Here is a 27,837-nt window from a genome sequence, read left to right as displayed (position 1 = left end):
TTTTCAGGGTCCTTAAGAATGCCCTTTCCTCTGCTTCAGGCTCGCTGCCAGCGCTATCCCTGAAGCCTACCCAGTGGGAAGCCCAGGCAACCTCACTGATGCAAGGAGAGCCGTGTACTTCCCACACACAACCTCCTTAGCTGAGGACATGAGGCGGGCCCGGTGGCTGCTGGCTGTGAGTAGCGAGCGGGATATCTGAGGAGCCTTCTGGAACTGCAGAGTCTCCTGGCCAGCCTCCACCTCCCCGGTCACTGCATCGCCCTGGCACGCCGCACCATCGGTCCTGCTCCAAACTCCTATAATGAGATCAGGACACCTGAGCGGTCCGTGGCCTGCATCCCTGGCACGCACAGCCACCCGGCTGCGTGGCCTCTCCTCTCTGTAAAATAAGGTTCCGGCTAGTTAGATTGGCCATGTTCAGTGGACAATTTGGGGTATTAATATTGCATTTGATTCTTCCGTATTTAAAGTCCCTCCTGTGTCTGTTCTATATCTAGTGTAAATTTCTGGGAGGCGAACCTCAGGCCCAGGGAGCCACTCCTCTGGGATCTACCCAAAAAGTTACATTTTCAGTTTCCACATAGAAAACGGGCTAGCTTCTCAACATTGTTCCTGAGTGTAGATCTGAAGGGAAGCCTGCCCTCTTTTCTTCCCAGGACACAACATTCTTGGGGCCACCTCAGCAACCAACACCGCAGGAAAGCTGAATTCCAGCCCTAACATAGCCGGATAGACTTGCCGGAACCTGACACTACTAAGAGCGGTTTAGACTCCGAGACCTTCGGAAAAGAGAGATAGGGGATGTCAGACTGGGACGCCCACAGGTTGGGTGAGGACCCAACCCCTGCTTTGGGGTGCTGCCAGGACTGCCCTAGAGGGACACCGCCATCCAATAGCAGGTAGGCGACATTTGATGGCAGAGGGATGTGTCAATGGCAGGGCCTGTATGGTTCAGAAGACACCTAGAGTGCGGTGCCGATGGCTATGGAGGGACCTTCACAGAGGAGCTGGTGCTCTGCCCCTGGCTGTGCAGGGCGGAGGCGGGAGGAGCGTTCCCGAGGGAGTTCAGGTGCTCAGGAGGCAGCAGGAAGGAGCATCTTCAGAGCAGGTGCAGACGCTGCCAGGTCTCACCAGGCTTCTCACATGAAGTGTCTGTCAGGTCAGTAGAGACCACACAGGTTCCTGACAGCTTCCTTCACTGCCAGGAAACCACCAGCCACGGAGCTACTTTGTCCCCAGTAACCAACATTAACAGTGCACGGACGGCTGCCCAGCGAAGCCAGGCAAAGTCACTGTGGTGGGGCCATGGGACAGCTTTTAGAAGGCTTGAGTTTTGAGTCACAGAGGAGCCAGGGACACCAATGGTCCCTCAGGTGGCTCACCCTTGCAGCTGATGAGGAAAATTCTTAGGAAGAGGGGGCAGGGCTGGAGTAGACTCTTCTCTCCTTTAAGTTTTGTCTTTTTGAGGGGGGAAAAAGCCCTAGCTTTTGGTGCAGGACTGCAATGCAAAGGCAGGAGTCTGGATCTGTTCCAAGCCATTCTTTTGGCCAAGCGCTCCTTTGCGGGGAGGTCTACTCCCCCTTCACAGCCTCTGTGGGGTGAGGAAATCTGGGAAAAAGAGTGAGGGTATCCACAGCATCACTGTGGACTCTGGCTGATGTTCTATGACCCGAGGAGCCAAGCACATTCTTTCTACCTGGTCCATGAGACCTATGTGACTCTGGGCCAGTCACCTCATGGACTGTCCAATACATAATGTCCCACAGGGCTGATGTGGGGGCCACAGGGATGACGGCAGCTCCTCCTGGGGATCTTCACAATACCATGGCCACGTGAACCCTGAACTTAGCAAACGGCCCCCGGAGTTTTCTGGCTAGAGGCAACAGCCTCACACATCTATCTGGCTCTCCCCCAACCTGTAGTAGTGGCTGCTCAGGCGTAGCCAGGAAGCACCAGTCATTTTTCCTCAGGGTTCATGTGCACTCAATCTATTATGCTTTATACTCTGAGAAGAATAGATAAGCAGAGGGGCATTCCAGTAAATAAGCCAGGAGCCATCTGAGAAGAACGGGTGGTCCCTTGCCCAGGCCCCGTGGTTTCTGACTGAGACCTGAGCACAGGCCAGCAGGCCGTTGTGTTGCCTTTTCTCTGCCCCTTGAGTGGCTTAATTTGCACCACATGGTAGGTGCCTCTTCCCACTCCGGCTCTGGTTCAGCTGGCCCCCGAGGCAGCTGAGGGACACAAGAAGAAAAGGACACCTGGCTGGGGAAGCGTGCTGATGCTTCCCTGGACACCAGCACAGTTATCTTGATTGTGCTGTCTAAGCTCTTGGCTCAATGGCACAAGATACAAAGATGCTAAGATGTTCAAACAGGATAACCCAGAGAGCTGCCGCAGTACCGCGAGAGGTCCTGCATCCTTCTCACGGGAATCGGGGACAGGCCAGGATGCAGCCACCCAGAGAATCCTACTGTGTACCCCAGCTCAAGGTTTACTGGGCCCCTCTCAGCAGTGAGCGCCTTTGGCACAGTGGAAGCCGAGTCCCGGTGAGGCAGGATGTGAGCAGGAGGGTGCGCGCCCTGAGTGGCACAGCTGCTGCCAGTTCTCAGCCTCGTCTGTGTCAGCCTGACCCTGAGAGCCCGCAGCTGGTCCCCCACACCACCCCGAGCTGTCCAGCCCCAGCCCAGCAGCTCCTCTCAGCTCCTTCATCATAAGGCTCCTCCAGGTTTGGCCAGTTCAGGCAGATCTAATTATTTATGCAACTGTCCACGTGGGCAGTTGGTCGGAATGTCCGGAGTTCCGAGCCAGTTGGGCACCAAACACAACCACTGGTCATTCAGCGTGGTCACATGACTTGCTGCCCCTACCCCCCACCCCCACCCCCACCCCCAGCACATTAGAATTTAAGCATATCTGATGAAGAGGGCACCAAATTCCTAGTCCCTCAAGCCCACTATTCCCTCCCAATATCCTGATAACTGAGCCCCGCCCCCCCCCGCCCCCGCACACTTCTGTGTAATATATTTTTATACACAAAATCACAAATTCCAAGGTGACTGGTTTGGGGAAGTGCCTGGCAGTCTGTGCTCGTCCTCTAGACTCTACCGAGGTACCTTCCCTCTCTTCATGTGTCTCTACTCTAGCAAATCATCCATTGGTCCGAGTACAAGCTCTGCCCAGTCCCTAGAGAATTATAAAACCTACAGATACTCTTGGAGCCTTTCAACACAGTCCAGAACACACACACACACACACACACACACACACACACAGAGAGAGAGAGAGAGAGAGAGAGAGAGAGAGAGAGAGAGAGAGAGAATCCCTGAAGAAGTCTGAAAATGAGCCTTACTAGACAGACGCTATATCAGCTATTGAGAACACATTCAAAGCATCAGTTAACTGTCCCTAAAATCCAAATGGGAAGTATGTTCTTTTTTGGGGGGAAGAGTATGTTCTTGCACCATTTCCATGCATAGTGCCAGGGACGGACCTGACGCTGGCAAGGAAGGAAGGAAGACAAGACAGATGTAGGGAACTGAGTGGTCTGGGTTCTAGGATGGAGAAACTGCAGCACCCTGAAAGCTCAGGTGTTTGCAATATAGAGTTGACGTGGTGGCGTTGTGGCTCGAGGCTGGCAAGGAGGCAGCGGGGTTGCTTACAAATGAACAAGTGACAACTGGACAAAGAGACAGGTGTAGTTCATCTGGATAGGAGCTGTGTCTGTAGGGGGACAGTCTTCAGACTACAAACACCCAGAGTGGAGAAAGCTATGGTGGGCAGCTTTTTCACACTGTCCACCCTTGCACTTGGTCCCCCCAGGACGGCTTTGCTAAACCAAACCCCCTGAATCTCATCCCAGGGAAAGGTGTCAACACATGCCTCATTGGTTCTGAGGCTCTGGGGTCTTTGGCATGGCCACCTCATGTCAACACACACATTCACTCAGGACTGCGCTCACTAGGGCCGTCTCCATTCTCCACATTCATGAAATGGAAAGTAAGAGGTATAAGCCATAACAGGGTCAAAAAAGCAGAACGTCAACCCAAACTGTCGCTGTTGGCGGAGGAGCTTTTGATAAGGTTGCTAGGACAAACCATTGCGCGGCTTAGATTAGCGGAAAGCTCTTCATGGACAGTTCTGGGGAACAGAAACTTCCATGTCAAGGTGTCAGGCAAGTGTCCTTGCCTCCTCACAGCTTCTGTTGAATCCCTAGCTGACCTTGTCTTCCAGATGGACTGTTCTACCCCTGGCTGTCACCACGAATCCCTGTTGCCTCTGTGTCTCTATGTCCACAACTTTTTTTGTTGTCATCAGAGTGATGGTCTGATGACAGTTTTGGTCCACACTGGTGCAGGGCAAGCTCATCTCAATTAATGGAATCCAATTTCCAAATAAAGGGCACAGTCACTAATATTGAACATTCAGCATGAACACTGGAGGACACAGTTCAGTCTATGGCTTTCCTAAAGGCAGATGTGAGCGAGCAGAAGAGCCAGAGCTTGTACATCGGTCAGCCGATAGCACCAAGTCTGAGTCATAGTCAGTAGACACAGAATAAGCATCAAGTGTAACTCATGGTCAAGACACATAATAAGTAAGCTATCAGGCATGGGAGCCATAATAGAATCTAGGAAGAGATCCCAAGAACACGTGAAACAGGGAGAGGCCAAGGCTCTCCGACCTTAATTAAAACTTTAAACAGTCATGAACAAGCCAACCACGCTATAAAACTCACATTATATTGAACTGGTTGAGGTCAAGAGAAGCAGAGAGCTGACATGAGTCCTTTATCATGTGTAGAGGATCACTGAAGGTCAACCCAGCTATGGACAGGAGGTAAAAAGTTATGTTGACGTGATAAAAAGCAACAGAATCAGCTGGGCGTGGTGGCGCACGCCTTTAATCCCAGCACTCGGGAGGCAGAGGCAGGCAGATTGCTCTGAGTCCAGGACAGCTAAGGCTACACAGAGAAACCCTGTCTCAAACACACACACACACACACACACACACACACACACACACACACACACACACACACACACAATCCCTGGTGCATTGTTGGAAATGCCTAGGAAGAAGTGGCTCTGCCCATTCAGAAACTGCTAAAGACCTGCGGCAATTCATACACCCAGCAGAAATAAAAGTCAAACTTTCACACACCCGTGAGAGTCCACACACCACTATCCATAATAGCCAAGATGTGGAAAGGAGGCACTTGTCACCAGCTGATATGTGGGGGAAAACGCCCTGAAATTAGGTAGCCGAGTGACCTTGCAACCAAGAGAGCTAATGACACACTTAGGCGTTTACAGCTGTGAGTTACTTCTGGTTATAAGGGAATTATGATTTAAAATCTGACTTCATGCGAGGCACACTGGATTAGCTCCGTTCCCGCCCTTCCAACCCACCTGCTCTCCGTGTCCCATGGGCCTCAGTGGAGCAGGCAGTGAGATGACGCAGGCAGCATGTCGCTGCTCTTAGCACAGCTGCCAAAGGCTGTGGGGTCAGACAGTACACTTTCTTACAGAGGATCTTCCCCGGTCACATCATGGGCGTGAATCGGGGAGAGGCCATCATCTGTAGTCCAGGTTCCACACCCGAGAGCCTCTGAAGAACTAGCAGTGTAGAGACAGAGCCAGGAGGGACAGCAGTGGCTGTCAACTGACTGGTGGGCATTGAAGGCTCCTAAAGCCGTGGGTCCATCTAACGGGTTTGTTGCAGAGTTCCCTCCACGCTTGTGTCTGTTTTTCCATTTGTGAGTGACTCCACTCTTTATGCACCAGGGAGCACGTGTAAGCAGCAACTGAGGCTCTGTGCGTCAACAGGTCAGCTCTGTCCACCTGAGTGCCTTGTGCCCACACCAAGGAGGCTCCAGACAATGTACTGACATTCTGTTTCCTCCCTGACTCCCTGAAGGTCCGGACAGAGATGATTCCCTGTGAGGAGGAGGACCTGCCTACTATGAAGGTAAAGTTGTCCTTGGCTTCTGTCAGTCAGCTTCAAGCCTGAAACCATATTGTGGTGGACAGGATATTAGACTCTGACGGCCTTCTCTACCCCAGCTAGCCCACAAATAGTCCAGACAGAGACCTTTCGCATAATACAAGCTTGAAGGCACTGTAACAGGGCAGGTATCAACCCCCTAAGCTATTTTGCTATTTCCTGGCTACCCACCCCATGGTACTTGCCTTAACTCTTCCTGTCTAGGCTGCTTCTGTTCCGTCAGGCCAGCCCTCATGGACCATGCTCACGGTCCATACTGCCCCATGGTGACTCCCTTCTCCTGGCTTCCTCTCCTGCTTCGGTCTCCTCCTCCCTGCCTCATGGTCCCTCTGAGACCCCAATCCCAGGAACCGAAATTCCGCCCACCTCTCTTCCGCCCAGCTATAGGCCGTCAGCAACTTTATTTAACCAGTCAGAGAATACTGAGGAACAAACTTTGTCCAACATCACCTGTGTACGTGAGACTGGGCTGGGCTGCAACCAGATCTTGGGGGCCAGTGATTTAGCATTTGAACATACAGCACCAGACCAACCCCCAATACCATTTATAAGGCACAGGACTTGCAGAACTGCCTCTGTGGAGGAGTGTAAGGTGCAAACATATTTGTTGCCCGATCGTCCTCACGTTAGACATCATCTGTTGCCATCTTAGCAAAGCAAGCATCTTCCTCAGTATACCTTTTCTGGCTTCTGGAGGAATTTTGAAAATGAACTTGAGAATGCCTCTGTACAGTGCATCCTGCACTTCCCTAAACACCCCGTGCTTCACTTGGAGGTCACCGCCTTCACCCCCATTTCCAGCCAACCCTAGAGTCACCGCGGTGACGAACAGAGCTGTGCAAACAGGACTTGCCTCTTAGTGTCTTTATTTCTGTAATTGGTGGCTGACTCCACAGACAAGAAAACCATACGTATTCCCAACTAATTCACATAAGGAGAGAAAAAAAAAGTTAGCATTAAGAAAGGTTGAGACAGAGAAACCCTGTCTTAAAAAACCAGAAAAAAGAAAGAAAGAAATTAAGTAAGTGGAACTGCTGGGCACAGTGGTGCACGTCACTCAGGAGGTGGGGGGGGGGGGAGCTGGCATGTGGGGGGGGGGATTGGGGGAGGCAGAGGCAGGCAGATCTGTGTGAGTCGGAAGCCAGCCTGGACTACAAATTGAGTCCCAGAACAGCCACAGCAGTTATACAGAGAAACCTTGTCTCAAAAGAACAAAAGAAAAAAAATGTTGAATTTTTTTTCCCAGTTATGTCTAAAAGTATCCATCTTGCTTCCGGTTTCCTTTGCATAAAGTGACTGGGAGTTCTGTAATGGAGCCTGTGCTCCTGTGACAATTATAGACTAGCTGCTGCTGTCCCCGGAAGCAGCTATGTCATCCTGGCAGTGTAGGTTTGTGGGCATGAGGGTTGGGAGGCCTCTGTGAGCCACAGACCTGTGTGTGCCCTCAATAAGACAGAGTCCCACGTGGAGACGGCACAGCTAGCCGCCATCCTGAGGCACACCGACACTCATCACTCAGCCACGGAATCACTTGACACCAAGGGCTGGACCCTGAGCCTTTGTGTGGTAGGAGGATCGCCTGTGGGTTCTGCAGACTTCCTGCATCACCGTAGTGTGGTCACACTAGTCACATTAAGCAGCGGGGACACAGCTCATGGGGATGGTTCAGGATACAGCCTGAGGGGTCGGGGGAATCTTGCTGATTAACACCTTCTAGCTCCTGTCCAGCCTGTGCGCAACCCTGTCAGCGTGCCAACGGTCCCTCTGGGTCTTCCTAGCTGTCCCCGAGGTTGTGCTGGAATCCCATCCAAATCAGGAGATGCTTGCAGGGCTTTGTAAGGATATGTTTCATAATCACCGTCCCTGGATAAATGGAAGCTTCGTCTAACCAAGAACGCCATCCCTCTGTGCCCTCTTGACTGCTCACGGCACTTGACCGGCCAGGATCCCGCACTCAACAATGTCCTTGTTCGCAGGTCTTTTTTCTTTATTCTTTTCTTTTTTTAAAGATTTATTTATTATTATGTATACAGTGTTCTGCCCGCACATACACCTGCAGGCCAGAAGAGCGCACCAGATCTCATTATAGATGGTTGTGAGCCACCATGTGGTTGCTGGGAACTGAACTCAGGACCTCTGGCAGAGCAGACAGTGCTCTTAACCTCTGAGCCATGTCTCCAGCCCCCACAGGTCTTTTTTAATTCGTCTCAAAGTTCCTTTCCCATGGCCCATCTCCAGCACGAATTCTGGGCTGAAAGCGGAGTTCCTTTGGAATCCGGCCTTGCTACAACCAGAGATGACACCAGATTCCCGTAGGAGTCGAGGCAGGAGGATGAGCACTAAGGCTGGCCTGAGATGGAGGTCCAAGCATCCTTTATAGAACAGGAACCCTTTCCTCTGCTCATCTGCTTCCAGACGGCTACCACCTGGTCCTGATGCTGGCACTGTTGTCTTCAGAAACACGCAATATCTACGTTAGATAGGGTATCGCTCTTTTTGGAAAATTCCGCACCTCAGCCTGTGTTGCCTCATCCATCTGGACTCTGAACAGGCTCAAGGGATGAGCGTGGCTTCTGAAGTCAGCACTTTGTCTTCATCCTGTCACTGATGCTTTTATTGCTTCCGCACACTGTGTCCATCGAAAGAGCACAGCTGGGCCTTGACGTGAACGCCCCTGAACTAGTGTCCCTAGCACCTCATGGAAAAGCCTGCTTTGCGTGTGTACCCAGAAAGGACCTGAAAGTATGGGAGCAGATCGGCAGGGGGACAGCCCTGCGGCGGAACACCAGGAAACGGCAGGGAAGCGTTTCTCATTGCTTGACTCTCTTGGTCTTTGGAATGCCACACGGCTGCTACCAAAAAAAATTGCTATCTATATTTTATTGGTTTAAGTAAGATTAGCCATTCGGAAGCTCAGTCCACCACCCACGTTTCACGGGCCCTGTGGACAGGCTGTTCATGGTGCAGAGGGAATGGTCTCATGTTCTCATGGCCGTTGCCCTGAGACTGGCCCAGGTGTCCTCATCAAACCCACACACGACATTTGCACTTCACAGATGGGATTCCAGCCTGACAGATGTGATGCTATCCTGGCCCAGGGAAGGAGCAAACCGAGAGGTGGATGTTTCAGCTGCCCTCTCCCCCACCTGAAGGCTCACAGTGGATGCCTCTGTTTTGTGGAAGGCTCCCCTAGTCTTTAGAAAGTCCAGGGACAGGGTAAAGCAGTGACTCCTATAATCTCCTATAATCCTATAACCTGCTGTGGGGACTTTATAAACCAAAGGAAAATTTAGATCACTATTTGTGGATTCAAGGGCACACTGCGAGCATGTGCTTGGATCTCGTGACAACTCCTGGGTCATTGTACCATACATGTGGGAATTCATAAGGGGAGGTTTTATAGCAACGGGAGGCACAAAGCAGCGAGAGACCTGGTTTGCTCCTCTTAGGGATGCTAACCAAGGTCTGAGCAAACTACATTAAATGAATCACAGTGTCCCCTGTAAGCTAACTCCCTTCCCCTAGGCTGTGCCTCTGAAAGCTCTCATCACTGCCACACAGTGGGGTCCTCGCGCCCAGCACCTGAACCTGGCTGGTCAAAGCATATCTAAACCACAGCACCCACCGTTACCTCAACAGGAGTGGAAGGGACGGACAAGACTCAGTCCACTGAGACTCTTCCCGATGTTTATATCTCTCAATTAACTCTCTCAAGATTGGCGTGCGCACGGACAGTGCAGCCAAAGCCGTGGGTGTGGAGAGATGGAGGGTCTACAGGATGAAAAAAAAAACTACTCCTTAGTGTAGGATCCCATGGGAATAGTTTCCGGAGGCAGAGGCAGACCCAAGGAATTTTGTTGTTGTTGTTGTTGTTCCTGCCATTATTTTATAGACGTGGAAATATGAGCAGTAGGTCTATTAGGGCATCGAACATTTCATTAGTAAATATTTTCCTGCTTTGCTGGTTAAAAAACACCAGGATAGGAAACAAGGACAGGGCAGGATAAGCAGTCTGAGGAAGGACAAAGCGAGCAAGGTGGGTGCCATGCAGGAGTCTTGGAAGACACAGGCAGTGCCCTGGTGACTGCAGTAGCAGGGGCTGGGCTGGAAAAGCGCCCTGGGTTCTAGCCTCCGTCCCCAGTGCACAAGCAAGGTGACGGAGGATCTGAGGAAAGTACAAAGACATGAGGAAGACGTGGGCTGTGTGGCTGGGCTCTGAACCACCGGGAGCCGCAGGGGCCCATGTCCTCCCTGGACTTGAATCCTGTCCTCTTTTCCCAAGGCCACTCCGTCACGGTCACTGTCCTGGTATGTTCAGAAGTATGTTTCGTGGATTCTAAGGATTGGGAAAGAGGGAACAGACATTGGTATGTAAATTATCTTCTATATTCTTCTATGTGCTTTCAATTTGTAAGTTTTTGATTGGTCTATATCATTGTTTTTTGTTTTTTGGTTTGGTTTGGGTTTTTTTTTTTTTTTTTGGCTTTTCGAGGCAGGGTGTCTCTGTGTATGTAGCCTTGGCTGTCCTAGACACCCTTAATACAACTTTAAAAGCATCAGCCTATGTACTTGGACCATATTCAGCCCATAACTCCCAGCTATCTCACCAACTCTAGCTCATCTCGTTTCTCCTCCCATGTGGTCCCCTATATACTTACACACACACACACACACACAGGCACACGCACACGCGCACGCGCACACATATGCACACGCACACGCACACACACACACGCACACACACACACATGCCACATACCACACACACACGCGCCACACACCACACACACACACGCCACACACCACACACACACACACACACACCACACATACAGACACACGCACCACACACACACACACACACACACACACGCCACACACCACACACACTTCAAGCCACATTTGTCAGAGAGAGCGAATAGAAAAGCCAGGTGTGGTATTGCACATTAGCAATCTCAGTGTTCAGAAGGCTGAGACAGGAGAATTACCGTGAATTCAAGGCCAACATTGACTAAAGAGCAATCCCTGACTCCCGCCAAGAACCAAACCAAACCAAAACAAAACAAAAACCCAACTTTTAGAGTGGAGTTATTGAATGTATTGAAGATACAGAGCTTGAACATTCCAGATAACATGGATCTATATGCACCGCAGATTTAAGAAAACACTTTTTTCTTTTTAGGACAGGGTCCCTATGCAGCCCTGACTGGCCTGGAAGTGACTCTGTGTCACAGGCAGGCAGTGTCTTGGTGACTTTTCTATTTCTGTGATAAGACACCATTACTAAGACAATTTATTTTTTAATCATTTTTTATTAATTTATTCGGGTTACATCTCAATTGTTGTCCCCTTGCTTGTATCCTCCTGTCCCTCCCTCCTTCCCTCCCGCTTTCACCCTATTCCCCTCCCCTGGGTCTGTGACAGAAGGGGACCTCCTCCCCCACCATATGGTCACAGCCTATCAAGTCTCATCTTGGTAGCCTGCCTATTCCTCTGGGTGTCACCAGGCCTCCCCACCAAGGGGAAGTGGTCAAACATGGGTCACCAGAGTTCGTGTCAGAGTCAGTCCGCACTCTCCACACAGCTGTGGAGGCTGTCCTGTCCATTGGCCAGATCTACGTAGGGGTTCAATGTTGACTGCATGTGTTGTCCTTGAATGGGGAAATAGAAGGATCCAGAGGGTCCTAGAAGCCTCCAGGAAGAACATCATGATGGGCGGATCTGGACCCAGGGGGATCTGCTCAGCCTAAGACAATTTATAAAAGAAAGCATTTGATTTGGGCCTCACAGTTCCGGGTGGCAGTAGAGTCCATGACATCATGGCAGGGAGCACTGCAGGCAGGAGGGCGTGGCCTAGCATAGTAGATGAGCACTCATATCTGATCTCCAAGCATGGGCAGAGAGGGGAGAGACGGAGGGGGGGAGGGAGGGAGGGAAGGAGAGAGAGGGAGAGAAAGGGAGGGAGAGAGAAGGAGAGGAGGAGGGAGGGAGGGAAGAAGAGAGAGAAAGAGGGAGGGAGGGAGAACAGGGAGAGGGAGGGAGGGAGACAGACAAAGGGAGAGAGGGAGAGGGAGGAAGGGAGAGGGAGGGAAGGAGAGAGAGAAAGGGAGAGAGAGGGAGGGAGGGAGAGGTAGGCAGGGACGAGAGGAGGGAGACAGACAGAGGGAGGGAGGGAGAGAGAAAAATAGCATGGAAAGCTTATGAAACCCCAAACCCACTCACAGTGGCACACCTCCACCAAGGCCACACCCCCTAACCCTTCCCACATAGTTCACCGACTGGGAACCCAGAGTTCAACTATATGAGCCCGTGGAAGCCGTTCTCAATCAAAGCACCACAGGCAGTCCTCCTGCTTCAGCCAGAGGAGCGAGACACCACAGGAGGTGCACAAGTCTAAAACCCTGGGCCTGAGTTATTGATGAAGACGCTTGTTAAGTGAAGCTCCAGAGCTCTTTCCTTTGGGGTACTAGAAGCCAGCCCCTGGTGTTATTACCAGAAGTATGGTCAGCATAGGTCTTTTCCTCAAATGCCTTTTTAACTTTCTTGACATCAGTGCCTTCTCTGTCCTTCCTCTCTTGCACTCCAATGGCTTTCCCATAGACACTCATCTCACTTGGGCCTTAGGCACTCAGTGTCTCTTAAAGCCCTAGGCAGGTCCAACCTTTTGGCACAGTGACATGATGTTGTCAGTTGCAGAGTGCATGGCCAAGGACCAGGCAATAAAGGCTTTTTTTTTAGTCACACACATACACAAATTCATATTTTCAATATGTTTACAAATTTTGGGTGGTGTACATTCATGGCTGTCCTCCAGCCCGTGTGGCTGCTGGGCCACTGGGTACACGCACCTACCAGCCTCCTCAGCGCCCCTAGTGGTGAGAACATGTAAGAGGCAGAAACTGGTCTTCAGGTGTCTGTTCCTTAGAGCACTGGTCCACATTCTGTCTCCTTCGGATGCTGCAAGAGCAGATGAATCCACACTCCATCGCTGTCAAGACTGGACGGGAGAGTGGAGTATCTGCTCGCTTCTGTAACCAGTTCTGCTGGGCCTGCTGTGTGTTTGTCAGGGAGGAAACACATGGAAGGGGTTCACATAAGTCCCCTGAGTGTCAGCATGGAAAAGAGACCTCTTTTTATTCTCAATACTCAGAAAAACAACAACAACAACAACAACAATAATAATAATAATAATAAATGGATCCGGGGTCCAGCTTTTGAAACAAAACGTGGCCTCTTACATGACATACTCAGACATGTGAAACACACTTCTCTACACAGCACTACAGCCAGCATCCCATAAAACGGCACGTGCCCGGAGCATTCCACGTTGAATGTTCACCATGGCAACAGGCAGCCGCACGTATGGCCTTCCATTCCAACTGTCTCAGTGGACCGAGCGGTTCATCTCTGAGAGCAGTAGGGACGGGTTTTAGGTCGCTGCCTAGACTCCTCTGAGATGGGGAACCTCAAGTGCTCCTGCAGAGGTGCGTTCACTCAGCTCAGAGGGGCCAGCTCAGTTTCACGTGCTGTGCCAGCGTGTCACCATCCCACCCCAAATTTCCCACCGCTTTTAAAGTTTGTTTCCCATATAACTTGATATATACTTGCAGGTCTGCTCTCAGGCCGGCTGACTTGAATGCTTGAGGAGTAGAGTTAGCACGTTTCCTGCTTTCAGTTTTGTGCAGTCATCTAGGGAGCGGTCACAGGACAGCATGGCCACACGGGAGAATCTTGACGCTAAACCTAGCGACAAACACTCCGTGAGGGGAGAATGGCAAGTGAAACTCCTCTCAGTACACCTGGTCACATCCAAACGGGGGACTGGGGAGATGGCTCCGTGGGTAGAGCTTGTCACAAGGCTGACAACTTGAGTCCAGACCCCCAGAACCCATGTAGAAGCTATAAACAACAGAGCGCCAGTGTGCGCAGCCCCATTGTGCGAGGCCCCATTGTGCCCGTCCCTACAGGCAGTGCAAGGGCAGCTGGTTCATAGTATGCAGCAGTGAACAAGAGATGCCCAGCCACAAAAAAGAAGGGAAGGTATGATGGTATACAGGTGCACACATGTACACGAACACACGCACACACACACACACACACCCCAAAGAAAAGCTATTGGAAGTTGGGGGGAAACGGTCAAGTTATTTATAAAGGCAGGCATAATAACAATAATAATACAAAATAATAACAATTGGTTGAACAATAGAGATTTTTAAAGCCTGAGTGACTGGAGAAATGTATTCAAGCTCTTAGAGACCACAACTGCCAACCCAAACTATTATACCAGCACAATTATCTATTGAAATTGAATAAGAGAAAAACCTCCCTATGATAAAAAAAAAAAAAGAAACAAAACAAAACAGGATATAGGAATTTGTGATCACCAAGCCAGCTCTACAGATGACACTGGAGAGCTAGGAAGAAGAAGAAACACACCCGAGGTCCCTCAGGAGACAACACTGGGACAGTAAATCACAGGAGGTGAAAGAAACATCACAAACTCAACAAAATGGCAGAAACTAAGACCCAACTCTCAGCAATAATGTCTGAATGCCAAAGGTCTTGACCTCCCAATAGGTGCTTTTTGTTAAGGACGTTCACAGACTGTACAATAAAACCCAAACCCAGAACTTGGGCTGGGGAGATGGCGCCATAGTTAGGAACGCCGTCTGTTGACTATCAGCAACACATCAGGAAACTCACGTCCACTTCTGTCTTAGGGTTTTATTATTGTGAAGAGACACCGTGACCATGGCAACTCTTATAAAGGAAATCACCCCACTGGTGCTGTCTTACAGCTCCGAGGTTTATTAGTTCGTTATCACCATAGTGAGCGCACGACAGCACCCAGGCAGACGTGGTGCTGGAGAGCAGCTAAGAGTTCTACGTATGGACCTGCAGGCAGCAAGAAGAGACAGTGAGCCACGTGGCCCGGCTGGGGTTTCTAAATCCCCAAATCCCACCCCCACTCCCAGTGACATACATCCTCCAAAAAAGCCGCACCTCCTAATAGTGCCACTCTCTACGGGCGTATGGGGACCATTTTATTCAAGCTACCACAACCTCTAATGCCAGTTCCATGTACACATGGAACCTCTTCTGTGCAAGAGCACACACGCGTGCGTGCATGCGCACATGCGAGCGCGCGCACACACACACACACACACACACACACACACACTTTTTTTGGGGGGGGGGGATTTTCAAGACAAGGTTTCTCTGTTAAGCTTTGCCTGTCCTGGTCTCACTTTGTAGACCAGACTATCCTCAAACTCACAGCAACCTGCCTGCCTCTGCCTCTCAAGTGCTGGGATTAAAGACATGTACCACCACACCCAGCTTAAATTTTTTAATCAACATATTCCTAAAGTCCACTTGCCTCACGGTCTGCTCAGCCCCTGCCAACTGCAGGTCTGCTCTTGCCCTCTGGGAGATCCATTGCTGTTAATGCCCGGCTGTGGCTCTGGAGAGGTCCAGGGTGGGGTCTCTGGTCCTGGATGTGGATGCCCCTCCAGTTCGCTTCACCTCTTGGGTGGCCAGAGCTGATGGCTCAGGCAACTGATCAGCACTGAAAGAAAAAGAGGAGAGGGAGCCCAGGGTTACTTCTCTAGGGACTGGCAGTACCACGGCTGAGGAGGAGGACTTACGTAAAAGGAGGGGCTGTTTGATGTGTAGAAAGGCCTCCTTGTGGAGATCTCCAGTAAACCAGCATGAACTTAGGCTTACTAGCTGTAGAAGGCTGATGGCCCTGAGTCTGCTAACTTATTAGTGACTCTACAGGGAAATAAGAAGTAAGAGAGAGATAGAAAATAAACCACTCTCACACTTACATTCAAGAGAAAAGGTGGATGCAATTAGGCATCTCGACTTTAACTGAAGTCAGGTTTCCCAATCTCAATGTCGTTTATTGTTGATGACCGTACTTACATTTCTGAGAAAAGGGAATTACCTCATAGTCAAAAGAGTACAATTAATTACAAAAGCAGATGAATTCTAAAATACAACAGGTCATATGTTTTAAAGCTACGCATTCCTTATCTATGTATCCATTACATAAATTCATAGCGAGTTCGGAATGATGAAAGTTGACAGGGTCTAAGGTTAATAGGGTCTGAAACTTAATAGAGTATATGACATCAATTAGGACGGACCTGACTATACATTATCCAGCTCTTAGTTCATAATAAGCTCAGGACAATAATTTTATCTGTCTTTCATTCTAAGAAACAGAGTAAATTCAAGTAGCTCCATTCCTCTTAGGTTCATATGAAGTTTAAACAAACTTGCCTATATTTATGGTGAAATGCCAGGATTCGTGGTGCCATCTGCAGTGGAGGCTTATCTGAAGCCACAAATCTGCTACTAGGCTATCCTTAGTGAGGCATCTCGATGTCCACAAAGGTATTTATTGCAGCCATAAACTAACTTTAACTTTTAAAACTATCTGAGTCAAATCAGGAATTCCAAGATCAGGGATTAATTCATCTGAATAACAAAAAGTACATCTTCAACAAAATCCTGTAGGAAGTTTGCTCAATCAGAGCTGGTCAGTGCCCAGAAAGTAACAGTTCACTCCAATGCCAGATGTATTTACTTTTTGGTTTTTTGAGACAGGGTTTCTCTATGTAATCTCAGCTGTCTTGGACTCACTTTGTAGAGTTGGCTGGCCATGAACGTAGTCCTTGCTGTCCTGGACTCACTTTGTAGACCAAGCTGGCCTTAGACTCACAGTGATCCACCTGCCTCTGCCTCCCTGGGTGCTGGGATTAAAGGCGTGCACCACCATGCCCGGCTCTAATGCCAGATTTTAGAGAGATGCAGCAAAGCACAATTGACAGGGCAGTCAGAGGTTGGAAGCAATTATGGGGTACATCACAATACAGACCTCGCAAGTACCAGATCACCTCCAGAGATCTCTCATGCCTACTGTGCTTCCCCAAATCAACAGCTCCTGACAATATGTCAGAGGCTGGAAGCAGTTTGGGGGTACATCATGGTACAAGACCTTGCGAATACCGGGTCACCTCCTAGACAGCCCCCATGCCTAGTGGCTCTTGGCACATTGCTTCATATACCAGGTGAGAGAGAGCATTTTTGCTCTGCTCCTGGCTTATTTCACTCAACATGATGTCCTCCAGTCCTATCTCACGTTATCCTAAATCTCCCCGCCACTTTACCTTCACCGCAAGTGGGAATGTGTAAGTAACGCTGAAAATGCTATCGCTGAGTGATGAGAATATTTCAGAACAGACTGCCTCAAAAATGCAGTTATTCTATGCCAGTCAAGACAGGGCTTCACTCTCAAGCAGCTACTAAGACTTAGCCCACCTAAGATGTCATCAGCTGTCTCTGACCTCTTCTGTTCCCTAGGTTGCTGCATCCCAAATGAAGACGTTCCTCAGAGGAAGAGACATTTTGTCCATGGAACAAGGATCCGCTTGTGGCCACCCAGCAGGGTGGAGCCCACATATCCCAATGATGGTCTGTGAAAGTTCAGTCCTGAGTCCACTCATCAATAATGACTCTCCGTAGTTGGCGCCCTGCGTTTCAGAGAAAACTGTGACTTTATTCGGTCATGCATTTCTTTCTTTCTTTCTTTTTTCCATTTTTGTGTTTTTCTCTCTGTGTAGCCTTGGCTGTTCTGGACTCACTTTGTAGACCAGGCTGGCCTCAAACTCACAGCGATCCATCTGCCTCTGCCTCCTGAGGGCTGGGATTAAAGGCGTGCGCCACCACACCCGGCAGGTCATGCATTCTTTTATGTCCACAAACATAAACTCATTCAGCTACTAGCAACCTCAGAAACAAACCCTAGTAACCTCAGAAATATACGGTCATAAGTGAACACCTATTTACAACAGTATGTACCCCAGGTTGCCTTCTCAAGTGCTAAGGTAACTGCTATACTGGTGTGCATTATCACAGCTGAGTGTTTTGTTTTTGGGTTTTTGTTTGTGTGTTTGTTTGGTGTTGGTGTTGGGTTTTTTGTTGTTTGGTTGGTTGGTTGGTTGTTTGGTTGGTTTCATTTGGTTTGCTTTGGTTTTGTTTGGTTTGGTTTTTTGAGACAGGGTTTCTCTGTGTAGCCTTGGCTTTCCTAGAACTCACTCTGTAGACCAGGCTGGCCTCGAACTCACAGAGATCCGCCTGCCTTTGCCTCCCAAGTACTGGGATTAAAGCTGTGTGCCACCACACCCGGCCCTGGTTTTGGTTTTTTGAGACAGGGTTTCTCTGTGCAGCCCTGGCTTTCCTGGAACTCACTCTGTAGACCAGGCTGGCCTCGAACTCACAGAGATCCGCCTGCCTCTGCCTCCTAAGTGCTGAGACTAAAGGCGTGCGCCACCACGCCCAGCTCTTCACTGCTGAGTTTTAACATGGGTTTTTCAGCATAATGTTCAGTTCAACTGTATCGTCCTTTTTGTTCTTGCTGGGCCAGTCAGGATCGTTTAAGGTTGAGTGAAGCTGTCCTCTTTGCCAGTGCACTCGGTGGTGTCACACTGCAGCTCTCTGACCTGTCCCCTTTTCCTTCTTTCACCCACTAAGGAGCGTGTCCCAACCATAAGTGAAAGTGTGTGTGTCAACTGGCCACCTCCACCCCTTCCAGCTCTGTGTCCACACTACTAGCGTGCTTGAGCCTTTCATCAGCGAGACTAACGGGCTGACAGCACCTTGCTTCCTATTAGTTTCCAATAGGGTCATAATGGAGGTGGTCCCCTGTGTCTTCTCGGAAGAGGATGAGGATGAGGAAGAGGACAAGGACAAGTCTATCAGGAATGTAAGTCTGTCCTTCTTTGCCTGCGGTAGACATGTTGTTTTACTGATTTATTTCTTTGGGAATCAGGTTCAGACATTAGACTCTATACACCGAATTTCCTTCACGGAGAAATGTCAAGTTAAGTCTATTGCCAACCAATGCCTGGTTCCCACATTGAGGAGGCAGAGGCAGATGGGTCTTTGTGAGTTCGAGGCCAGCCTGGTCTACAAAGCAAGTCCAGGACAGCCAGGGCTACACTGAGAAACCCTGTCTCAAAACAAACAAACAAACAAACAAATCATAAGTGTTAGTATCAGCCACCAACCAGAAGCTAGCTCCTGCATCTTCTCCAAGTGCTCTCTAACCTCACTTTAGGGACACTGTGTAGAGCCCTGTCCTCCACACGGCTTTCTAACGCCACCACCACAGTGACCAAGAGACCTGAGCAAGTGAGATCCGATCCTCATGTCATTTTCCTTTTTGTGACCACAGGTGGAGCCCTCAGACAAGGAAAATAGTAAGTGTCCCAAACCTGTGTGCTGAGGGCAGCTCTAAGCCTGTTTTGTCGAGAAATCCACCTGGTTCTAGCTCCCAGTTGGAAAAGAGGAATGGGGCCGTAGTGAACAGAGCTGATGACGCAGTGAAAAAATAGGACCATCTGCAACGGCCAGAAGCAGCTCCATTATTTTGGTGTGGGTTTGTGGATATGAGGGTGGGAAGGTACCCGTGGCTGAGTCCAAGTAGAATAAACTCCCACAATCCAAGGGGGTGGGGGGAGGACAAAGAACACACCTTCACATATAGTTTTATTTCTTCAAGCCAAGAACAGCTCGATGTCAGGATCAGTTTCGTGTATGCAGACATCACGGGCCTGACTGGTCCAGACTCAGGGTTCTGCTAGATGAAAGACAGTGAGGAGCTAGCCACGAGGCCCAGTGTTGATGCTCTGAGCCACAGACCCATAGCCTAGTCTTGGTCAGGGAATCCCAAGTCACCATGCCGGGGCATTTCAGCCTCAGCAAACACCTGGTGAAATTCACGCTATGGAGTTTCCAACACCGCCCGTCTTTGGGAAGCAGCTGCAGTGTTCACACAACCCAAGGATGAAATGGTGCATTGAAAAGCGCACATGGGGCCGGGCAGTGGTGGCGCACGCCTTTAATCCCAGCACTTGGGAGGCAGAGGCAGGCGGATCTTTGTGAGTTCAAGGCCAGCCTGGTCTACAGAGTGAGTCCAGGACAGGCAAGGCTACACAGAGAAACCATCTTGAAAAACCAAATAAGTAAATAAATGCATACTTGGAATGAAATTGACATAGCTCCCTTCCTGCATGGGCAGGTGAGGTGCTGGGTACCACGGTGTAAGCCAACATGTGTCAGGGCTGCAGGAGCCCTTCCTCGCCTCTTGTTCAAAGCAGATAAGCATCACAGGGTCATTCGACTGTGTTTAGTGAGATGAGCATCCACAGCCTTACAGACACACCCTCTGTTCCCCTAGCAAGCATATCCAAAAGACCATGTGACAAGAAGTTTCAACTGGTTCTCATTCTGGGGCCCAGCTCTATTGCTGCACACCCGTGGTTAGACCTCAGCTAGAAACTAAACTCTAGCTGAACTGTCCCGCTGCGGGGTCCCCTGGGAGCAGGCCAGCCACTATCTCCAACGATACCACCACGACTTCTGTACAAACAGAAGACAAAAAGGGGAAATCACCACACCTTTGAGGTGGCTATTTGGAAATGACAGCAATCCATTGACGCCATAGTTATAAATTCTCTCGAAAACTAGTAAGGATTAGAGTATTTCTCTATAATTTAATCCAGTCTCCTAACAAAGGTCACTCTTTTGGTTTGTTTGTTTGTTTGTTTGAGACAGGGTATCACTTTGTAGACCAGGCTGGTCTATTATTAAAGGCGTGTGCCACCATGCCTGGCAAAGGTAACACTTTTGTCTAGTGAACAAATCCTTTAGGAAGAGTATATGCATAGGAGCATATGTGGATCTGGGGAAGAAAAGATCTCAGGAGTTACCCAGAAGATAGTGATGCTGTGCTCAGCATCTTACTGAACAGAGGAAGCACAGGACTATGTCCCTGGACCCAGTGTACGCTAGGATGCCTCCACCGGGAGAGTCAAATTCCCTGCCTCCATCCCCCTCCACTGCCCTCCACCCCTCTTTCACCCCCTCCACCGCCCTCCACCCCTCTTTCACCCCCTCCGCCCCCCCTCCACCGCCCTCCCTCCCCTCCATGCCCACCCCACGCTACACCCGTCCTTTGCCTCCTGTCTTTGCCCCATGTCTGTCATCTGATGCTACTGCATAACCCACAGGCACTGACAGCCAGGGCACTGACAGTGTCTCCCCAGGCATCCTGGAGACCCCGAGCGACCCCTTCCATCCTCACAGAAGATCAGAAGAATCCATCAAACACCCTAGTAGGTCGACTGCATCTGCATAGAGCATAGAAGTTCCCGTGATGGGACTGTGAGGACACTGACGTGCTGCACAGCACAGACGTGTGTTGGTGGAATGTTAAGGGAGTGACAAAGGTGACAAACATTCCGTAGCAGCTTAGTGCCAATATATTTCTCTCCTCAGTAGAAGACAGTTTTGCACTAGCCAGTAGCAGCACACTTGACGTTAGGTGACGTCATTCATGAACATCTCCTGTTTCTTTTTATAACTTTGTTCTTATGTGCACTGCTGTTTGTGTCTGTATGACTATTCATATATGCATGCTGTGTCCACAGAGTCATGCATCCTTTGGACCTTGCATTACAGACAGTTAGGGTGCATCACGTGGCTGCTGGGAATTGCGCCAGGGTGCTCTGGGAGAGCAGCTGTGCTCTTAACCACTGAGCCGTCTCTCCTGCTTCATGACAAGTGTAGATTTGCTGCAAGCCTTTGGATTCCCTTGAACCGACCACTCGTCCACATCTCTACGTCTAATGTCCCCGTGCGAGCAGAGCCCTGTTCACAGGCCACAGCACGTCACCTCCGTGATCATTCTTTTTTTCTGTTATTATGGGTCCACGCAAGAGGCGTGCAAAACGGTGGGGACGGCAGAGCCACTGACCTGGTTAGGGACAATCTTCATCAGAGAAGGGTGGGAGTGCCCTGCTGCCTTGGCATGGACAGCCAACTCCTTCTCGCTTCCTACTATGACTAAAGACCAGACAAGGACCACGGCCGACCTCTGTACCCCCTGAAAGCAATGGCACTCCTTTCCGGTGGTGTAGGGCTGGGCACATGGGGCATCATGTGTTCATGAGTGAATCCCCGTGTTAGAGTCACAAGGGTGCCTTTGTGTGGCTTCACACACACCTGGTTGCTTTGTTGTTGTTGTTGTTTTGTTTTTTCGAGACAGGGTTTTTCTGTGTATCTTTAGCTATCCTGGACTGGATTTGTAGACCAGGCTGGCCTCGAACTCACATCAATCTGCCTGTCTCTGCTTCCCGAGTGCTGGGATTAAAGGCGTGGGCCACCACGCCCAGCCTGACATCTGGTTGCTTAGCGAGGTTCATACACCCACTTTTCAGTGTTGCCATCCCAAAACAAGATACGATCCCCTTAGGTTGTGATTGTATCTTATAAAAATGGGCAAGGCCGACTCAGGGTGTCAGATGCCACAGTCACAAGCAGCACCCCACCAACGGGCATTTCCAAGGGGCTCACAGAGTTTGAGGTGTCATCCTGAATTTTGTATGCATGTGGGTCTCTGAAGGTCACCCAGACCTCAAGGAAAGACAACAAAATCAAATGCCATTCACCCAGACAGTGCTCCCTTGGTTCTAAGTGGTCAAGGAATGCTTCACAACTGTGACCGAAGAGTCGGTGCCCATATCTCTCATTAATGAAGCTGGTATGTCCCTGGCCTCCAAATAAGATCGTAGCACATAACGGGCCGAGGTCTGTCACACGTGGCTCACATCATTCACTGTCACCATACTCAGAATCCATTTTTCCTACAACTGCATGACAAGCACGCAGCGCTGGGCACAGCCCTGCCTTAGCAATGAGACCCCTGGCACTGCCACAGGCCATGCCCCGAGCTCCCTATGGTCAGAAAAGAGGCGACGTCTTTGCTTCCCTTGCCACAGGCAGTCACCTCCCAACTAGTCTCTGTGTAAACACTCCTGATGGAATATCATCTGGCTGGCACATTAAAACTGAATGGAGCCTCCGGGGCCACAGACTGTATCGCTGAACTGCATTGCCATTTCAGGGAGGGTAGGAGCCTAAGGGCATAACTCCAGGTGAGAAGACGCTTAGTGCACTGATGGGGCATGGGTCCACACTCCAGGTATTCCGATAGCTCCCCGTACAGCCCTCAGAACAGGAATCTCAAAGCTCTGGAAGACCTTTACATCACCGCCCCCAGGTGCTGTTGGTGGCCTCCCTTCTCATAGTGACAGGCACTCTGGTCCCAACTACTCACTCTGGCAGCAGGACCCGCGAGCTCAGCCCTACACAGCCACCACGTGCCTCACGAGCGTCTCCAGAGCTGGAATGCTGCTCACATGGAAAGTGGGGAGCCCATCCCTCAGCTCGTTCATCTTACTGTGCCTTACAAGGGCCCAAATGTCCACTACGTCGGGCTGAGGGGTGAGGGTGGCTCCCGAAGTGAGCACCTTGCCCCTTCTGGTCCCAGTGCTCCCTGCTTTTGAACAGGGTGACCTGGGCCTTGCTGGAGTCCAGCTGGGCCTTGAAGTCAATTAAACTCATTGGTTTAGCATCCAGAGGACTTGACGGAATGCCTAGTCCTGTCGTATGTGCCTGGTGAGCGATGTGTGATGAGATGAGGCAGGAAATCACAAGAGGTCATGAGGGGAAGTGGGGGTCAGACCCCTTATCTCTGCTCTCTCTTTGCCATCCAAGCCCATAGCCACTGAATGAACGCAGCATCCATATTATATTCAAATGCATAAGCATTGAGAATCCCTGCCCTCAGCTACAGCGCATGTCTCTGGAGGACACATGTTCAGAGCGTGGGAGAACAAGACCATCATACCATGGGCCTATGTTCTGTTCCTTCATCCTGGCTACTACAGCAAATGAACACACACACACACACACACACACACACACACACACACACACACACACACACACACACATCCACACAGAGTTGGGATGTGGGAAGAGACGAAGAATGGAAGCTTGGTATGTTTGGAAATAGGAGCTGCCTTGGGTGAGGAGAACTGACATTTGACCCTCCGGGTTCTCTCTCTCCCACTTGAAGGCTTGCAAGACCTTGCAGGCTCCTGCTGATGGCCGCGGAGTCCACAGAAGCCAGGCAATGTCTGAGAACTCAGGCGAGTGGGCTATGATCTGTTATCAGCCAGTGTCCTAGAGCTATCACAAAACGTTTGCCCTTGATAAAGAGGGAAATGCAGCTCACAATTCTAGCCGTCAGGAGTAAGGCAACAGCATCTCCTGGCTTTTGTGAACCCCACCTTGGCTCATCACAACACTCATGCATACGAGAGGAAGAGGCTCCAAAGGGTGCGGCACGAGGCACAAGGGAGTTAGCCATCCTCTTGGCAGGACATGCACAAAGCCACAGTGTGTGGATAAGCATGGGCTGTGGCAGAGGTCAGAGGTCAACTTGTGGGAGTCGGCTTTCTCTTCTCATTCCTGAGATCAAATTCAGGGCACCAGGCTCCGCGGTGGCGAGCACCTTCTACCAACAGTCTAATGGCACCCCCACCCGAGGCCACTTCTCAAAGGGCTGACCTGCCGTGACTATCGCCGTACTCTGCATCAGAGGGCGTGCCACGCCTCCAGACCGTAGCCACCCCACGACCACAAGTGACACGGAAGCGACGGGGAGAGCTATCCACTGACTGTCTTGCTGGTGTTTGTTTCTAAAGGTTGGAACACCCACAGGCAGTGGGACTGGAGCAGCGATGAAGAAGACGCGGAAGGTACAACACCTCTTGGGGCAGCCCTGTTTGGGAGGAGAGTGTTATAAGCAGGGAGGGAACAGAGCAGCACAGCAGAGGTGCCTGCCCTCGTTTCTTATTTTATGACGCACGAAGCAGTGTGGCCTGTCAGAGCATCTGTTCCGCTTTTCCAGTTGAGACCAATCCTGTCCTCAGGGGCTGCTGCTCGTGGTCCTGGGCCAGACACCGCCGCAGTTGGCTCTGACCGTGGGCGGACTGTTGGAGGCTGCATAAGATGTTTGGCCTTAGGCTCTGCTGAGCGCGGCTTCAGGAAGCTAGTGACACCGGTCTCCGCCTCAGGGGTGGCATGGGTAGTGGGTGAAAAGCCCATCCCCCCTTCTCTGTACACCTGCTTTTATGGACACTCCCGGGAGGGGTAAGTCAAAAGGAGGCCACGGGGAGGCCCTGGGTCCTGGAGAAGAGTGGTGAGTTTGTCTTCCATCACATGTCTCACCTCGCCTCTAACCCCACTGTCCATATTGGGAGACTGGAAGGGGACCTGAAGACATTTCCCCTCGGGGACTCTTATGTCCAATGGCCCCTCGAGCCTCCCTGAAAAGGCAGTAGTAACAGTGTATGTAGGAACGGGCAGCACACACAGACTTTCAACCTGCCCTTGGCCCACCCCCTGCACCCCCACACCCCCACCCCCTGAACCCCCACCCCCACCCCTCATGCCCCCACCCACACACCCCACACACCCCACCCCCTGCACCCCCACCCCTCACACCCCCACACCCACCCCCCACACCCCTGCACACCCACACCCCTGCACACCCACCCCCCACACCCCTGCACACCCACACCCCTGCACACCCACACCCCTGCACACCCACACCCCTGCACCCCCACCCCCACACCCCACACCCCCACCCCCTGCATCCCCCCTCCCCACTCCCCACCCCCCATTTCTGGGAACCCACAGGCTCTGGGTAGGGCCTCTGCCCGGAAGATCCTTGTCGCATCCCGTTCTACAGCTCCGAGCAGGCAGTGTCTCCGTCTTCTGAGCTCTTTCTTGGTCCTCAGATCTGCCAGTTACCTTCCCAGCACAGTGTAATAACTGCCCAGGCCTTTTCTTTAGGCTACCACTCATCTGTTTCCTGTAAGATGAGCAACTTGGGTTTGTCTTTTTTTTTTTTTTTTTTTTTTTTTTTGGTTTGGTTTTGGTTTTTCGAGACAGGGTCTCCCTGTGTAGCCTTGACTGTCCTGGTCTCACTTTGTAGACACAGGCTGGCCTCGAACTCATAGCGATCCACCTGCCACTGCCTCCCGAGTGCTGGGATCAAAGGCGTGCGCCACCACACCCAGCTAACTTGGGTTTATCTTGTCAGCCATGGGATTGTTGCGAAGTCCCAGTATCTCCCAAACCCCTCAGGTTATCCGAGGCCCAGAATGTCTATCAGCGTGTGTGTTGCTTGTCATTCTCTTGCACACGACAAGCACAACTCCCTGACAGGTGCGCTTGTGTGTAAAGGCCGTGGTTATCCGAGCAATTAGGGAGGAGGCGACAATGTACTCTCGGTCTCTCCTGCAGTCCCCGCATACAGGAGGACTATGGGAGCGAGGCTGAGAAGGAGAAGACAGGCAGCAGTGCCAGAGGAGGAGACGGGGAGTGTGGGGTGGCACACGAAGAGGGAGGCCACCAACACGCAAAAAAAAAAAAAAGTCATGGAGACTGTGGCGGCTCTGGGAGGAACAGGAGAACTCAGGCACTGCCCCGTGGCATTATGGGCTGGAAAAAGAGCCCCGGAGCCTGTCCTCAGGGCCCTGGTTAGGGGACAAAGACTCTCAGACAGGAGCAGAAGGGTGAGGAACCAGTGTCTGAGGTGGTGCATTTGATGCCAGGGACAGCAGAGGCCCAGCTCCTCACTCTGGAATCTTCCTTCCCCCAAGGCCACGTCATCTCTGTCATTGCCCTCGTGCACGCAGAAGCGTGCTCCTCTGACGCCAAGGACGGGAAGACAGAAGCCGTTGGTTTGTACCTCATCTCATTTGTCTCTCTATTTTCTCACCAGCTCTCCGCAGCTCTCCTCCACCTCCCCTCCCCCACCCCTTGCCCACATTTCATCATTCTCCTCTGTACGCTTGTAAAGTCCTTTGCGCTTCACCTCCTTCCTTAGGCCAGACTCAGTCTCCTCCTCTTTGTCTGGTGGTGATGTAGGTAGGACGCTCTGCCACTGAGCATCTCTGGTTTCGGAAAGTCATAAGGATAGACAAGGTGTTGTGACATGACAGTCAGGCACAAACAGAGAACCATGGTCCAGGCAGATGGCCTTGTTTACCTTGAGGGTCTCAGTATGGACCACAGAGCGGGAAGGGTCATGGGGAAGGCAGGCCATGGTGCCCCTCTCTTATCAGAACTCCTGGTCTCCCCCGGCCCTGGCGTGCGGGCTCCAGCCTGGCCCTCCCACCGTGCAAGGCACATCCATCCCCAGACTCCTGCTTCCTGTGTTTCAGGGTCCTGTGGTGACATCTGCGTGGAGGTGGAGCGGTGACGACGAGGATGGGAGGTGCCGGTGTTACTTTACCCTTTCCCGTCTGTGGAATGGCGTCCTCTAACGGTTTAGATTTAAATTTTTTGTACATATGTTCACTACTTTTCATTGTTACAAGAGATTTTGTTTTTAGCGTTGTCTATTTAATATTGTAAATATGTTTCTTCTACGTTGGTGCATCTTGTATATTAAATGAAAGTTGACTCCTGCCAGTCTGCAGCAAAAACCTTTCTTGTGGCTTAAGCATTTCTAGAATAAATCCCTAAAGAGAAGCCGGGTTGCAAGTTAGTGACCTGCCTCGAGCCAGGCCCCACACTGGGTCACACCGGGACACAACTGCCCATTTGTCACCTGTCCCTGTCACCGTTGCTCTAGGGCTTTGGTGACTGAAGTCACTTTGTTCTTCCCTCTGGAAGGCATCATGGCAGCAGTATGACCCACGCCCTTCACACCTCAAAGTCACCATGACAATAACAAATCCACAACTCCCCCTGCCCCTCCCCGAGGCTCTGGTGTGCTGCTCTGTTTCTGTCTGGGAAGGTTCTGCTTGCTCTCCCTCTGTCTCTGTCTCTGTCTCTCTGTTTCTGTCTCTCTCTCCCTGTGTCTCCCTGTCTCTGTCTCTCTTTGTCTCTCTCTCTCTCTCT

At 50.9% G+C, this 27,837-nt stretch overlaps 1 protein-coding gene across 2 annotated transcripts; it reads left to right on the top strand.

The window, feature by feature from the left end:
- The first annotated feature begins 3,327 nt into the window (after positions 1 to 3,327).
- LOC311586229 (uncharacterized protein) lies at positions 3,328 to 27,401 on the top strand. 2 transcript variants are annotated; one of them, XM_084762228.1, is made up of 10 exons: positions 3,328 to 3,772; positions 5,917 to 5,967; positions 10,286 to 10,370; positions 17,374 to 17,484; positions 18,684 to 18,775; positions 19,247 to 19,271; positions 21,084 to 21,188; positions 24,627 to 24,680; positions 26,592 to 26,672; positions 27,156 to 27,401. In XM_084762228.1, the coding sequence occupies exons 1-10, from the start codon at positions 3,770 to 3,772 to the stop codon at positions 27,191 to 27,193; spliced, it is 645 nt and encodes a 214-aa protein (XP_084618354.1). In that variant the 5' UTR covers positions 3,328 to 3,769; the 3' UTR covers positions 27,194 to 27,401. The 2 variants fall into 2 exon arrangements, with proteins under 2 accessions (XP_084618354.1, XP_084618355.1); XM_084762229.1 differs by lacking the exon at positions 21,084 to 21,188.
- The last annotated feature ends 436 nt before the right edge of the window (positions 27,402 to 27,837 follow it).

Source organism: Acomys minous (genome assembly GCF_964271855.1).
Source record: "Acomys minous genome assembly, chromosome: 16".
Classification (NCBI taxonomy): Eukaryota; Metazoa; Chordata; class Mammalia; order Rodentia; family Muridae; genus Acomys; species Acomys minous.
This window is presented reverse-complemented; position numbering and strand designations above follow the sequence as displayed.